This window comes from Salvelinus alpinus, chromosome 4 (genome assembly GCF_045679555.1).
Source record: "Salvelinus alpinus chromosome 4, SLU_Salpinus.1, whole genome shotgun sequence".
In the NCBI taxonomy this organism is placed as follows: domain Eukaryota; kingdom Metazoa; phylum Chordata; class Actinopteri; order Salmoniformes; family Salmonidae; genus Salvelinus; species Salvelinus alpinus.
Genome location: NC_092089.1, coordinates 3599635 through 3616265, shown reverse-complemented (window position 1 = coordinate 3616265; position 16631 = coordinate 3599635). Strand labels below are relative to the sequence as shown.

At 44.4% G+C, this 16631-nt stretch overlaps 1 protein-coding gene across 3 annotated transcripts in view; it reads left to right on the top strand.

Annotated features, from left to right (window-relative positions):
• The first annotated feature begins 309 nt into the window (after positions 1-309).
• LOC139572777 (ephrin-A4-like) overlaps positions 310-16631 on the top strand; it is a 70325-nt gene continuing 54003 nt past the window's right edge. For 2 of the 3 annotated variants that reach the window (XR_011674478.1, XM_071395545.1), the window contains exon 1: positions 345-1003. Coding sequence is in view for 2 of the 3 variants with exons in the window: in XM_071395545.1 (XP_071251646.1) it covers positions 882-1003 (122 nt within the window). In the remaining variant the exon portion in view is untranslated. Of the gene's footprint in view, positions 1004-16631 lie in introns of all 3 variants that reach the window. The other variant, XM_071395544.1, reaches the window with a different exon arrangement.

Here is a 16631-nt window from a genome sequence, read left to right as displayed (position 1 = left end):
TCGTTTTCTTTCATATTGTTCTTTGTTTTGTCAGTTTTTTTTCTAAATATTTTGGCAACCATAATTTTGTACCACCTATATTTTAAGAAACTTCCGCATAATTTTGCACTTTCTTTGCCTTCTGCTGTCCATACTCTTAACCTTCTGCTGTCCATACTCTTAAGGGAAGAAGAGGAAGAAACGTATTTGATGCACCACACCCTCAGCTCACACGTCGGCGCACCTCACACCTCTAAAAACGATGGAATGTTGACACCGCCCATGCGTTCCACTGATTGGTTTAAAGTTTCCTGGGTCCCTCCCTCGCCCACGGCCCTCTCGCCCTGTGCTCCTCCCAACCCAAATCACAGCGCACCGCTCCAGACAGGACCCACTGACACCTATCAACTGATTCCAACTCTAATTCGGAAAACGCTGCTATTTAACCTTGCATACTCATAGTTCAGCAGGTGATTATCAACAACTTGCAAGTTAACTTTAGGCATATACTCGGTAAGTTAGTCTACTTTTAAAAGGTAGTTTTTTTTTGACAAAAGGAAATAAGTTGTGCTGCATAAGAAAAAAAGGAGGCTATCCTTTTCAGTATCAGTCAGCAACTTTACCAAACTATCTGACTTTCTTTGTTCAACTTTTGAGGGGTCTCTCCATCGTTTGACTTTATTCACCATGCAACAACATAGGATGTACCCCGAAAGGAAGGCATTTTTGTGAATTAGTTTGAGAACGTTTGAACAGGAGTATTGCGTTAATAAAGGTGATTCTGCTCTGCGTTAACCGAGGCCACTAGTCTACCTGTCACCGAATTATTTCAACCAACTACTCCCAACCCTGTCCCCTCGTGCTGTCTTTCCGTGGGTCGCCTGCCTCGCCCGCTAACCGTGATGGCGTGCGGTTGGAGTCCGGGACCTGTCACGGTTTGGAGAACTACCGTTTTCCTGCTCAACATCGCGTGCACAGCGTCGGCCAAGAGACACGTCGTCTACTGGAACTCCACCAACACTAGGTGAGCTAAGTGTTTCTAGAACAACCAGGGAAATCCTCCCCGCTGCTCTGAAACTGGGGGAATAGTTTAGGGATTGTTCATTTGGTAGAGTTTATGCATTGCTCATTTAGAACAAGTCCATGAACTTCCCTTTCCCATTATCTCACGTTTCTGCATGAGTAGCCCACGTCCTTTTGCATTAGCCTACTGCATTTACATTACATTTAAGTCATTTAGCTGACGCTCTTATCCAGAGCGACTTACAAATTGGAAAGTTCATACATATTCATCCTGGTCCCCCCGTGGGGAATGAACCCACAACCCTGGCGTTGCAAGCGCCATGCTCTACCAACTGAGCCACACGGGACCACACGGGACCACGGGACCACTACTGCACAGACAGGACAACACCATAGTGTTTATGCATATTAGTCCACTTTGAGTGAACTTGTAGCACATTGAGATTGGGCAACGTTCAACCTCCAACCCTGTGGTGCCCTAACTGAGCAGTGTGATAGGCCTAACTATAACAGGAGTCAGGACTTCTCCTTCCTACATTCATGTCAAACATCCAACCCGGCTTTTACCTGTATTGACATGCTCACCTGCACGGTTATGCAAGAACTAACCTTTTAAACAGTGATGGCTGCCCATGCAGGTCAACAGGCATGAGTCAAGTTGTGCTGACAGCTTCTCCAACCCACCCACATTACCCAGTCCTTTACTAATGCATAACCCACAGCTAGTCTTCATCATACCCTGGTGAGGACAGCTTGGCTGTTGAAACATTGGTAATAAATTAAGTGTGCAGAGCTTTTTCTTTTTAAAGAGGCAAAGCAATAGACCTAGTTTGAATGAATACTTTACAGACGTATTCTTCCCTCCTTCCTTCATTGAGGTAATAATCACTGTTCTGACATGACTGTGTTAGTTCTGTAGTGGAAACCCTTGCTTTCACTTGTCTAGCCATGTTGTGGTAGTGATTTATATGTAGGAAGCATTCAAACAGGGACCTAGATACTGAAGTATTCTGCTGACAGGTGTGTGTTTGACTCCAAACCACCGCCATGTGTAAGTGTTTAGTTGGTAATGGGAGTGTGCTGTGTGGTTTTGTATAGTGTGTGTGTAATGAGTTGATTGGGGTCATTAGTCAGGCAGAGAGAGGTTCACCTGCGGATCCAGGTGTTACCAAGCAGCTAATTGAAGACTGTGGAAGCTGCACCACCTCAGGGATCCCATGTCTTACTAACCGACTGTCCGGCCAGCCAGGTAGGGGCCCCAGCAACATACAGGGCTGTGTTCATCAATCACTGATCTGATTGGGCTGAAAGGGATACTTCAGAATTTTTACAATTTATAATGTATCTGCGTCCAGTATTAAGGAGGGTGGAGGTAGTTTCACGAGCCAATGCTGAAATTAACGCTAGTTAGCAATTGCGCTAGTTATCAACTTCATTCAAACTGCACGTGGAGATATAAAAATGGTATCCATGAGTTCATCTGACTCTGGGGAAGTAGATAAAGAGCCTCATCAGCCCTGGGCGGTATACCATGTATACTGGGGGATTTGGAAATAGTTTTCAACACTGTCAATACCGTTGACACTATTTCTTTTACGTTTTTCAATACATTTTAATATTTGTAGCTAATTGAAGTAAATACCTGCAGTCAACATGTGCAATATGTTAGGAGATAAAGCAGATCGCTTTCTTCATTTCACCGTTCTTCATTATTTTCCATTATAAAGCTTACCGTAGTTCCCCAGAACAGTTGAGCCAGTCGGGTGTTTGTTTGTAAATGGCACAACAGGAGAAAGCGGGAGCAGGAGAGTCCAGTTGTCTATTGACAGGCGTTGTGTTTTAAATTGAAAGTCAAGTGTTTTTCTGCTTCAAAAGAGTGTTCAGGGGCGTGCAACTATTGTTTCCCTTCACAAAAAATGTGTTGGTGCAAGACATTTGGCAGGAGTGCAACGCTATTCGGCTGGCAGCAGCACAAGTAAATTAGCTTACAATGAAAAAGTGAGGTATTTTTGGCCATGACATTTCTAATGTTTATCATAGAAAGAATGTAGCCAGCAACATTTTCTAATGTTTTGCTTAAAGTTAATCTGTCATTTTACCGGAAAGCCGTCTACCGGAGAAAAGCAGCTCAGTCTGAGTGCTGTCTGCTGATAGGCCTGTTTGTGAATTCTCATCCAATGGAGGAGTGCAGCTGATGCTGAGCAGAAATTACAATAAGAATCATTTTTGATCTGCGTTAATAAAATGCTGCAAGATATTATTTTATGAGTTTTATCTTTTTGTTGTTGTTGTGAAAAACGCAACCCCTAAGTTTAACTTGCTAGTTATCTAAGTAAGTGGCTGAATTAAGGAGGAGACGGGGCATCATTCGCTTGTAAATGTCCAAACTAACCAAAAATGACATTTGGTAGCACCTACCAATATATGTATATCCTTATGAGCTGATTGCCTGTCTTTGCAGATATTTAGCTAACAGCTTCCATGGAAATTACCTATTACTTGTGCTAATTTTGTCAGTATTCTGGTAATAGACGCCCAATGGGCTTTTTTGTGTACTTAGCCGGTAATAGCGTAAATCCCTGCATGAGAGAAGGACGCAATGACGTTATGAAAATCTGGATAGCGCTCAAACCTAGGCATCATTGCCAAAATCCCAAAGTACCCAAATATTTGTAACGTGGATGACAGTTCCAAATGTTATGAAAAGCATACTCCTCCCTTCCCTGAGGAAATCTGACCTGCATGTATGTGATTGGATGACTGAATGTATGGTTGCCATCCTACTGTTTTCACCAATTAAATATAATTCCTCAAGGAATGAAGGAAGCTTTATAACTATTTGGAACGGGGCCCTGCAATTGTGAACCACCTACAATTGCTTGGGAAACACCGCTGCACCTCTCTCTCTCTCAGGGGAAGCTGGAAGGGTCACACTCTGTGGCAAGGAAAATACTTTCTGCTGCACCACCCAATCAGAAACCCATCAGTGTGTCTGTGATACTGCACCCAGGACAGGGTCCCCAGGGGCCAGTGTGTGTGTTGTTGCTCTCATGCCCACTCTCCTGCACCTCCCTCTTCTCCTCCTCTCCCCTGCCCTCTCCCTCTGTCCAGAGCAGGATATTGGCTGTGTGATTAGTTTAGGTTCAGCCATTTTCCCTGAGCTGCTGTTGAGAAGCTATAGGCCATCCCAAGGCCCATAAACCTGGCCAAGCGACCACTGCCTCCCTCTACCTCTGTCTCTGCAATATACCACACCACAGTGCTCTTTTAACCACATATCTAGGATCAGCTCACCCTCCCCAAACCCGATCCTTAACCATTAAGGCTGAACAACAAAACTGACCCGATATCAGTGTCTAGTGGCGTCATCCTACTGCAGTGAGGTTCTAGTGGAGGATCGAGAGGGGCGACAGCTGACATTTAACATTAACACCAGGCTCCTACAGTCACAACACACAGCAGGCTGCTGTTAATATAGATGATTTAGGAGCCTGGCCTGTCACCTTTTTCCAGATGTATAGTTTTAATGAAGTAGAAGCAGTGATGTGTGAACAGGGGTTTATAAAGTCAGCCATCTAGTTAAAATGGCTGGAACAAAGACTATAGCCTGGCTGCTGTAATTTATTACTGCTGCACAATTAGCTAGCAGACTCTTCGCTAGCACTTTATAGAACATTCATTAATATGTATTAATAAACTAATATACATATGTCTTATTAATAAATTACTATTTTGACATTTATTAACAATTATAAACATGTATAATTTTAAGCATTACACACATTTATATACAATAAGAGTAATTGCTTAGTAATTGAACGTTATTAAAAAAGTGATTAAAGTTATTGAAATGTATCTGGCTCTAGTCTAAATCAGAGATTTACAGCAGGAGAGGTAGAAATGTAGATTTGTTTTGTTGTCGTTTTATATCCTGAATGATTGTTTTCTACAGGAGCTGTATCATTGACCAGGGCTCCACATTCTTTATTTCTGTGGTACTTCCTGGTTTAAATAAAGGTGAAATAAAACAACAGTTATAAACCAAAGTTAATTTAGTGGTGAGTGCGTAGCTACAGTGTGCAGCGTTCCTCCCAGTGTGTAGCAGGCTGGGGCTAGTTCTCTGCTGTGGATTTAGACTCCACTCATGGGGTTTGGTTTACCTTGAAGAATCTGTGGCTCCAAACTAGTTTACCACGTAGGTGACCATGCATGTCTGTACATAGGCCTGGCCTCTACTCGTTCTGCCACATGCTTGGTTCTGACATTTTGGTTTTCATGCTCCATATCGCTGTCTCTGTTTGGTTGGTCTGCTCCTTTATCCCCTGTTCTCGGTTCGCTCACCCTCTCCTCCTCTCCTCCTCTACACACGCTAACACCCTTCAGTCCTGCTCCTTTACACACCCCTCTGTCCTCCAGAGAGGGGTGACAGCTGACATTTAAAACTAGTAGTGTATTTGTGGTTTGAAATTTCAGACTTGATTTTCCCTTCCCTTATGAAAAATGTATCAACCCCTATGAAGATGCCCATTTAATTATAATTCACATTTCCTGTTGTTGCAGGATTATTTTCCCTCATACAGTAAGTGTCCAAACTTGTTATGTAAGGAATACCAGTCCAGCTTTCTCTCTCTGCAGTAGAAGGTAGAGATTAGTATTTATGTTTGTTTCTTTAATGAAAAAGACTTATTATTTTACAGCTTCTCTGTGTATATTCATCATGTACCTGGGTTCATGTACTGCACTGTAGACACTGAATGGAAAGCTGACAGTGTCTGTGTATATTCATCATGTACCTGGGTTCATGTACTGCACTGTAGACACTGAATGGAAAGCTGACAGTGTCTGTGTATATTCATCATGTACCTGGGTTCATGTACTGCACTGTAAACACTGAATGGAAAGCTGACAGTGTCTGTGTATATTCATCATGTACCTGGGTTCATGTACTGCACTGTAGACACTGAATGGAAAGCTGACAGTGTCTGTGTAATTGGGCCTAATCAGGGGAGTTATGATTGCACCAGTAGACTTGTTTCTCTCTCTCATATTCCTGTGTGTGTCTCTCCGCTGTGTGCCTAGCTCAGTGTTAATCTCAGTCCTCCCCTGGTAAATGATTAACATGAAGAAGCTGTGAACTATAATCAACAAGACTAAAGTGTGGTAATTACCACTCTATTCCCTGTCTTGCTAACACCATCTCTCTCTCTCCCTCCTATCTGTGTTGATGATGCTCATGCGTTGTCTTGCCTGACGTAGTAAACATTGTGCTTTATGTTGTGTGTACCAGGAGGCAGTCTGACTGTGTAGTTGTGTACTAAACAATGTGTTGCAGTAATTCCAGTGATTTGTCGCAGGCTGAATCAATGTTTCTGCCCATTGTGCTGCACTAAAGTTCATTTCAGTAGAACAATGACTCTGTCAGGGTGTGTGTCCTAGTCTGTGTACTTGTTTCTTGGAGCACGTGTGTGTGCGTGCATGTGTTCAGGGGAAGTGTGTGTGTGTGTGTGCGTGCGTGTGTTCAGGGGGAGTGTGTGTGCGTGCATGTGTTCAGGGGAAGTGTGCATGTGTTCAGGGGAAGTGTGCGTGCATGTGTTCAGGGGAAGTGTGTGTGCGTGCATGTGTTCAGGGGAAGTGTGTGTGCGTGCGTGTGTTCAGGGGAAGTGTGTGTGCGTGCGTGTGTTCAGGGGAAGTGTGTGTGCGTGCGTGTGTTCAGGGGAAGTGTGTGTTTCCGTCACCAGAACAGGGCTGAGATACGACCCGTTACTGGAAAGACCAACACTCAGTCACAGGAAGTCTCTCCTTGAAGCTTTCAAAACAGGACACGCTCTCCTAAAACAGAGACATTTCATAAAGGGTTATTTTCTAGGTTTTCCTTTTCCAATAAAGTAGCGAGATACTGTAGCACATGGCAGACAAATGGATTGTTTTTCAACAAGCAAGGACCTTTCTCCCTGCATGTGAACTTCCTCCTACTGAGAAGTGATAAGGAAAGGCCTAACTTGGAAGACCAACCCAGGTCTCAGACAGTGATAATGAAAGGCCTAACTGGGAGGACCAACCCAGGTCTCAGACAGTGATAATGAAAGGCCTAACTGGGAGGACCAACCCAGGTCTCAGACAGTGATAATGAAAGGCCTAACTGGGAGGACCAACCCAGGTCTCAGACAGTGATAATGAAAGGCCTAACTGGGAGGACCAACCCAGGTCTCAGACAGTGATAATGAAAGGCCTAACTGGGAGGACCAACCCAGGTCTCAGACAGTGATAATGAAAGGCCTAACTGGGAGGACCAACCCAGGTCTCAGACAGTGATAATGAAAGGCCTAACTGGGAGGACCAACCCAGGTCTCAGACAGTGATAATGAAAGGCCTAACTGGGAGGACCAACCCAGGTCTCAGACAGTGATAATGAAAGGCCTAACTGGGAAGACCAACCCAGGTCTCAGACAGTGATAATGAAAGGCCTAACTGTTCTATGACAGAGTATAAATTAAATGGGTCGTTGTTTTGTTTCAAAGTGTCAGAGGAAAATGTGTTTTTGGAGGGAGGGTGTCGACTAGAGACTTGTATTGTACTGTGACTGCAATGTCTATCTTTCTGTAAACATTACCCTACCTGGCCTCAATTTGTAAATCATTCTAACAAATCCATTCAAATGTGAATTTTTGAATTGAATTGGAGCACCGTCGAGGGGTGTGTGTGTGTGTGTGTGTAATCCACAGTATTGCGAGGAGCCAGCCGGCTAGAGACTGCTGTATTACCCCTCTGAATGAAATCCTATGTAAACGAGCTGCCAAACAGAAAATATAATCCTGCAGCAAGCAATTGAGGTGGATAAACACACACACACTGTTGTAAATTAGTTATTTTCGGTGGAGAGGGTGAGAGAGAGGCCTTGCACTCTGTATCAGCCTCTCAGATAGTCATGGTGCTGAGTGCATTTACAGAGCGGCTAGAATACCTCTGGTCAAGGTATTTAGGAATTATCGATACCAATTTAAATGCTAGATATAATCACTGACTCCTTGCATTATCGCTGGACTACATATGGACCCAAACCAGCCCCAGACCTCTCTCCATATCTCGCCATTTCTCTCTGTGGATAATCATTATTGATTTTATTTACTGCGTCTAATACTGACTGTAGAGGGAATGTCTTCGTGTCCTGAAACGGCTGTTGTCCAGGGACAGATGAAGTTTGGATAGCGGGTCTGTCGGCATGGACACTCAAACGGCTTCTGTTCGGCACAAAATGGCTGCCATGTGACAAGGAGGCTCGGGATGACGCAGACAAGCAGCAGTGTGGGAATCATCTTGTATGCATTAAACATCAACAATAACAACAAATGCATTGGTTTGTAGAACCGTATATAACAGAGTTATTCACTCGATCATCAAATCTGGAACTCAAATGGTCCTGCATGTAATGGAATATGAATGTTGGGAGTTTTCAATAGATTCTGTTTGTCTCAGATGAAAGATATAGAAATGACTTAAATGGTTAACACTGTCTCAACTCCCTCTGCTTTACCACTGTGTGTTCTGCTTCATCACACACACACACACACACACACACACTCATCTCAGAAGCCTTGCCAAGAGGCAGCCAGGGAATTCCCTGCTATAGAAAAATTGAATTAGTATTGACTGAGGAGGATGAGGTACAGGGAGAAGCAGAGGAGCCTAGATTATAGAACAGTACAGGAGCCTAGATTATAGAACAGTACAGGAGCCTAGATTATAGAACAGTACAGGAGCCTAGATTATAGAACAGTACAGGAGCCTACAAGGCATTTGACACACATCCTGTGTTTGACATGACAGCTGTTTAGTGTGTTCAGTCCCCAGTTGTTGGGTTTGCATTGTCGTCAGGTTCATGGAAGTTGTGGAATTGACATTTTCCTCTCATGAGCAAATTGGCATAGCTCATATGATCGTCAATGGTGATGGTTGTTATGACTACAGAGATGGTTTTGTCAGTGTTAACTGATATGCGTAAATGTTTTTTTGCTCTGACCAGATTACACTTTGTTTGGACAAATCCTCACGTGTGTCAGTATGATTGATATATAAAACCTTCTATATGCTTCTCTAATACAAGTCCACTGACATGCAGCTGCGTTGGAGTAGTCTGTAGGATTTATTTCAAAAGGGGAACATATTTCTGTACTGTTTGCTTGCAAAGTTTCCCTGTTTTATTAAATGTTTTGGTGTTCTGACCTTTTTCCAAGATGTCATGTGAATTCCACAGTAATCTTCGTATCATGTATTGCAGTTTATCGGTGTATATGAGTAACACACACTGCATGAGTACGCTGATGTTGCTTTCACATTCATGTTTCATGTAAGTAATGTTGAAAACCCCTCCCACGTCATAAACCAGGCTCACTGACGGCTATAGAACAGCCATCCATATGCAGGTCTATAGTATCACTCCATCTCAAACCATATTGTCTCCATCAACCTGCAATGGACAAATACATTCAATATATACATTCAAACCAACTGTGACATTGGAGCTGGAAAACATATGAAAGTGAATTGCCTGTGGTCTTTATTGGGCTGACTACCTGTCTGTCTGCTTCTAGATTGTAGGTTTTATCTATCCAGGTACTAGACTTGTCCCCTGTGTACTACTGTTACTCTGTACAGTAGAGTGTAGGTCAGTGGAGAGGTAGGGTGTACTACTGTGTTACTCTGTACAGTAGAGTGTAGTTCAGTGGAGAGGTAGGGTGTGTTACTCTGTACAGTGTAGTTCAGTGGAGAGGTAGGGTGTGTTACTCTGTACAGTAGAGTGTAGTTCAGTGGAGAGGCAGGGTGTGTTACTCTACTGTAGAGTGTAGTTCAGTGGAGAGGTAGGGTGTGTTACTCTGTAGAGTGTAGTTCAGTGGAGAGGTAGGGTGTGTTACTCTGTAGAGTGTAGTTCAGTGGAGAGGTAGGGTGTGTTACTCTGTACAGTGTAGTTCAGTGGAGAGGTAGGGTGTGTTACTCTGTAGAGTGTAGTTCAGTGGAGAGGTAGGGTGTGTTACTCTGTAGAGTGTAGTTCAGTGGAGAGGTAGGGTGTGTTACTCTGTAGAGTGTAGTTCAGTGGAGAGGTAGGATGCAGCACACTTCATACTGGTTTATGGTGTAATAAAGTTCCTTGCACAAAGCACCGCTCCACAACACTTTATCTAATCATCTACACAATATACAGTAAGGGGTCAATAGTCTGACTTTGGTGTGGGTGGGTGTGTACTGAGATTTTCTGTTTTTGTGTGAGTGTCTATACTAAGGTCTGCGTATGGTTATGTGCTGTAGTCAGGAGGAGGTTGAGACGTATGGTTATGTGCTGTAGTCAGGAGGAGGTTGAGACGTATGGTTATGTACTGTAGTCAGGAGGAGGTTGAGACGTATGGTTATGTACTGTAGTCAGGAGGAGGTTGAGACGTATGGTTATGTACTGTAGTCAGGAGGAGGTTGAGACGTATGGTTATGTACTGTAGTCAGGAGGAGGTTGAGACGTATGGTTATGTGCTGTAGTCAGGAGGAGGTTGAGACGTGTGGTTATGTGCTGTAGTCAGGAGGAGGTTGAGACGTGTGGTTATGTGCTGTAGTCAGGAGGAGGTTGAGACGTATTGTAGTCAGGAGGAGGTTGAGACGTATGGTTATGTACTGTAGTCAGGAGGAGGTTGAGACGTATGGTTATGTACTGTAGTCAGGAGGAGGTTGAGACGTATGGTTATGTGCTGTAGTCGGGAGGAGGTTGAGACGTATGGTTATGTGCTGTAGTCGGGAGGAGGTTGAGACGTATGGTTATGTGCTGTAGTCGGGAGGAGGTTGAGACGTATGGTTATGTGCTGTAGTCGGGAGGAGGTTGTTGAGACGTATGGTTATGTGCTGTAGTCAGGAGGAGGTTGAGACGTATTGTAGTCAGGAGGAGGTTGAGACGTATGGTTATGTACTGTAGTCGGGAGGAGGTTGAGACGTATGGTTATGTGCTGTAGTCGGGAGGAGGTTGAGACGTATGGTTATGTGCTGTAGTCGGGAGGAGGTTGTTGAGACGTATGGTTATGTGCTGTAGTCGGGAGGAGGTTGTTGAGACGTATGGTTATGTGCTGTAGTCAGGAGGAGGTTGTTGAGACGTATGGTTATGTACTGTAGTCAGGAGGAGGTTGAGACGTAAGGTATGAATGTTATAGCTACTCCTGTATTTTACTGGATGGTTATGTACTGTAGTCAGGTTGTTGAGACGTATGGTTATGTACTGTAGTCAGGAGGAGGTTGAGACGTATTGTAGTCAGGAGGAGGTTGAGACGTATGGTTATGTACTGTAGTCAGGAGGAGGTTGAGACGTATGGTTATGTGCTGTAATCAGGTTGTTGAGACGTATGGTTATATGCTGTAGTCAGGAGGTTGTTGAGACGTATGGTTATGTGCTGTAGTCAGGAGGAGGTTGAGACGTATGGTTATGTGCTGTAGTCGGGAGGAGGTTGTTGAGACGTATGGTTATGTGCTGTAGTCAGGAGGAGGTTGTTGAGACGTATGGTTATGTACTGTAGTCAGGAGGAGGTTGAGACGTAAGGTATGAATGTTATAGCTACTCCTGTATTTTACTGGATGGTTATGTACTGTAGTCAGGTTGTTGAGACGTATGGTTATGTACTGTAGTCAGGAGGAGGTTGAGACGTATTGTAGTCAGGAGGAGGTTGAGACGTATGGTTATGTACTGTAGTCAGGAGGAGGTTGAGACGTATGGTTATGTGCTGTAATCAGGTTGTTGAGACGTATGGTTATATGCTGTAGTCAGGAGGTTGTTGAGACGTATGGTTATGTGCTGTAGTCAGGAGGAGGTTGAGACGTATGGTTATGTGCTGTAGTCAGGAGGTTGTTGAGACGTATGGTTATGTGCTGTAGTCAGGAGGAGGTTGAGACGTATGGTTATGTACTGTAGTCAGGAGGAGGTTGAGACGTATGGTTATGTACTGTAGTCAGGAGGAGGTTGAGACGTATGGTTATGTACTGTAGTCAGGAGGAGGTTGAGACGTATGGTTATGTACTGTAGTCAGGAGGTTGTTGAGACGTATGGTTATGTGCTGTAGTCAGGAGGTTGTTGAGACGTATGGTTATGTGCTGTAGTCAGGAGGTTGTTGAGACGTATGGTTATGTGCTGTAGTCAGGAGGTTGTTGAGACGTATGGTTATGTGCTGTAGTCGGGAGGAGGTTGAGACGTATGGTTATGTGCTGTAGTCGGGAGGAGGTTGTTGAGACGTATGGTTATGTGCTGTAGTCGGGAGGAGGTTGTTGAGACGTATGGTTATGTGCTGTAGTCGGGAGGAGGTTGTTGAGTCGTATGGTTATGTGCTGTAGTCGGGAGGAGGTTGTTGAGACGTATGGTTATGTGCTGTAGTCAGGAGGAGGTTGTTGAGACGTATGGTTATGTACTGTAGTCAGGAGGAGGTTGAGACGTAAGGTATGAATGTTATAGCTACTCCTGTATTTTACTGGATGGTTATGTACTGTTGTCAGGTTGTTGAGACGTGTGGTTATGTACTGTAGTCAGGAGGAGGTTGAGACGTATTGTAGTCAGGAGGAGGTTGAGACGTATGGTTATGTACTGTAGTCAGGAGGAGGTTGAGACGTATGGTTATGTGCTGTAATCAGGTTGTTGAGACGTATGGTTATATGCTGTAGTCAGGAGGTTGTTGAGACGTATGGTTATGTGCTGTAGTCAGGAGGAGGTTGAGACGTATGGTTATGTGCTGTAGTCAGGAGGTTGTTGAGACGTATGGTTATGTGCTGTAGTCAGGAGGTTGTTGAGACGTATGGTTATGTGCTGTAGTCAGGAGGAGGTTGAGACATATGGTTATGTACTGTAGTCAGGAGGAGGTTGAGACGTATGGTTATGTACTGTAGTCAGGAGGAGGTTGAGACGTATGGTTATGTACTGTAGTCAGGAGGAGGTTGAGACGTATGGTTATGTACTGTAATCAGGTTGTTGAGACGTATGGTTATGTACTGTAGTCAGGAGGAGGTTGAGACGTGTGGTTATGTACTGTAGTCAGGAGGAGGTTGAGACGTATGGTTATGTACTGTAGTCAGGAGGAGGTTGAGACGTATGGTTATGTACTGTAGTCAGGAGGAGGTTGAGACGTATGGTTATGTACTGTAGTCAGGAGGAGGTTGAGACGTATGGTTATGTACTGTAGTCAGGAGGAGGTTGAGACGTATGGTTATGTGCTGTAATCAGGTTGTTGAGACGTATGGTTATATGCTGTAGTCAGGAGGTTGTTGAGACGTATGGTTATGTGCTGTAGTCAGGAGGAGGTTGAGACGTATGGTTATGTGCTGTAGTCAGGAGGTTGTTGAGACGTATGGTTATGTGCTGTAGTCAGGAGGAGGTTGAGACGTATGGTTATGTACTGTAGTCAGGAGGAGGTTGAGACGTATGGTTATGTACTGTAGTCAGGAGGAGGTTGAGACGTATGGTTATGTACTGTAGTCAGGAGGAGGTTGAGACGTATGGTTATGTACTGTAGTCAGGAGGAGGTTGAGACGTATGGTTATGTACTGTAGTCAGGAGGAGGTTGAGACGTATGGTTATGTACTGTAGTCAGGTTGTTGAGACGTGTGGTTATGTACTGTAGTCAGGAGGAGGTTGAGACGTATGGTTATGTACTGTAGTCAGGAGGTTGTTGAGACGTATGGTTATATGCTGTAGTCAGGAGGTTGTTGAGACGTATGGTTATGTGCTGTAGTCAGGAGGAGGTTGAGACGTATGGTTATGTACTGTAGTCAGGAGGAGGTTGAGACGTATGGTTATGTGCTGTAGTCGGGAGGAGGTTGAGACGTATGGTTATGTGCTGTAGTCGGGAGGAGGTTGAGACGTATGGTTATGTGCTGTAGTCGGGAGGAGGTTGAGACGTATGGTTATGTGCTGTAGTCGGGAGGAGGTTGAGACGTATGGTTATGTGCTGTAGTCGGGAGGAGGTTGTTGAGACGTATGGTTATGTGCTGTAGTCGGGAGGAGGTTGTTGAGACGTATGGTTATGTGCTGTAGTCGGGAGGAGGTTGTTGAGACGTATGGTTATGTACTGTAGTCAGGAGGAGGTTGAGACGTAAGGTATGAATGTTATAGCTACTCCTGTATTTTACTGGATGGTTATGTACTGTAGTCAGGTTGTTGAGACGTGTGGTTATGTACTGTAGTCAGGTTGTTGAGACGTATGGTTATGTACTGTAGTCAGGAGGAGGTTGAGACGTATTGTAGTCAGGAGGAGGTTGAGACGTATGGTTATGTACTGTAGTCAGGAGGAGGTTGAGACGTATGGTTATGTGCTGTAATCAGGTTGTTGAGACGTATGGTTATATGCTGTACTCAGGAGGTTGTTGAGACGTATGGTTATGTGCTGAAGTCAGGAGGAGGTTGAGACGTATGGTTATGTGCTGTAGTCAGGAGGTTGTTGAGACGTATGGTTATGTGCTGTAGTCAGGAGGAGGTTGAGACGTATGGTTATGTACTGTAGTCAGGAGGAGGTTGAGACGTATGGTTATGTACTGTAGTCAGGAGGAGGTTGAGACGTATGGTTATGTACTGTAGTCAGGAGGAGGTTGAGACGTATGGTTATGTACTGTAGTCAGGAGGAGGTTGAGACGTATGGTTATGTACTGTAGTCAGGAGGAGGTTGAGACGTATGGTTATGTACTGTAGTCAGGAGGAGGTTGAGACGTAAGGTATGAATGTTATAGCTACTCCTGTATTTTACTGGATGGTTATGTACTGTAGTCAGGTTGTTGAGACGTATGGTTATGTACTGTAGTCAGGAGGAGGTTGAGACGTATTGTAGTCAGGAGGAGGTTGAGACGTATGGTTATGTACTGTAGTCAGGAGGAGGTTGAGACGTATGGTTATGTGCTGTAATCAGGTTGTTGAGACGTATGGTTATATGCTGTAGTCAGGAGGTTGTTGAGACGTATGGTTATGTGCTGTAGTCAGGAGGAGGTTGAGACGTATGGTTATGTGCTGTAGTCAGGAGGTTGTTGAGACGTATGGTTATGTGCTGTAGTCGGGAGGAGGTTGTTGAGACGTATGGTTATGTGCTGTAGTCAGGAGGAGGTTGTTGAGACGTATGGTTATGTGCTGTAGTCAGGAGGAGGTTGTTGAGACGTATGGTTATGTACTGTAGTCAGGAGGAGGTTGAGACGTAAGGTATGAATGTTATAGCTACTCCTGTATTTTACTGGATGGTTATGTACTGTAGTCAGGTTGTTGAGACGTATGGTTATGTACTGTAGTCAGGAGGAGGTTGAGACGTATTGTAGTCAGGAGGAGGTTGAGACGTATGGTTATGTACTGTAGTCAGGAGGAGGTTGAGACGTATGGTTATGTGCTGTAATCAGGTTGTTGAGACGTATGGTTATATGCTGTAGTCAGGAGGTTGTTGAGACGTATGGTTATGTGCTGTAGTCAGGAGGAGGTTGAGACGTATGGTTATGTGCTGTAGTCAGGAGGTTGTTGAGACGTATGGTTATGTGCTGTAGTCAGGAGGAGGTTGAGACGTATGGTTATGTACTGTAGTCAGGAGGAGGTTGAGACGTATGGTTATGTACTGTAGTCAGGAGGAGGTTGAGACGTATGGTTATGTACTGTAGTCAGGAGGAGGTTGAGACGTATGGTTATGTACTGTAGTCAGGAGGAGGTTGAGACGTATGGTTATGTACTGTAGTCAGGAGGAGGTTGAGACGTATGGTTATGTACTGTAGTCAGGAGGAGGTTGAGACGTATGGTTATGTACTGTAGTCAGGAGGAGGTTGAGACGTATGGTTATGTACTGTAGTCAGGAGGTTGTTGAGACGTATGGTTATATGCTGTAGTCAGGAGGTTGTTGAGACGTATGGTTATATGCTGTAGTCAGGAGGTTGTTGAGACGTATGGTTATGTGCTGTAGTCAGGAGGTTGAGACGTATGGTTATGTGCTGTAGTCGGGAGGAGGTTGAGACGTATGGTTATGTGCTGTAGTCGGGAGGAGGTTGTTGAGACGTATGGTTATGTGCTGTAGTCGGGAGGAGGTTGAGACGTATGGTTATGTACTGTAATCAGGTTGTTGAGACGTATGGTTATGTACTGTAGTCAGGAGGAGGTTGAGACGTGTGGTTATGTACTGTAGTCAGGAGGAGGTTGAGACGTATGGTTATGTACTGTAGTCAGGAGGAGGTTGAGACGTATGGTTATGTACTGTAGTCAGGAGGAGGTTGAGACGTATGGTTATGTACTGTAGTCAGGAGGAGGTTGAGACGTATGGTTATGTGCTGTAATCAGGTTGTTGAGACGTATGGTTATATGCTGTAGTCAGGAGGTTGTTGAGACGTATGGTTATGTGCTGTAGTCAGGAGGAGGTTGAGACGTATGGTTATGTGCTGTAGTCAGGAGGAGGTTGAGACGTATGGTTATGTACTGTAGTCAGGAGGAGGTTGAGACGTATGGTTATGTACTGTAGTCAGGAGGAGGTTGAGACGTATGGTTATGTACTGTAGTCAGGAGGAGGTTGAGACGTATGGTTATGTACTGTAGTCAGGTTGTTGAGACGTGTGGTTATGTACTGTAGTCAGGAGGAGGTTGAGACGTATGGTTATGTACTGTAGTCAGGAGG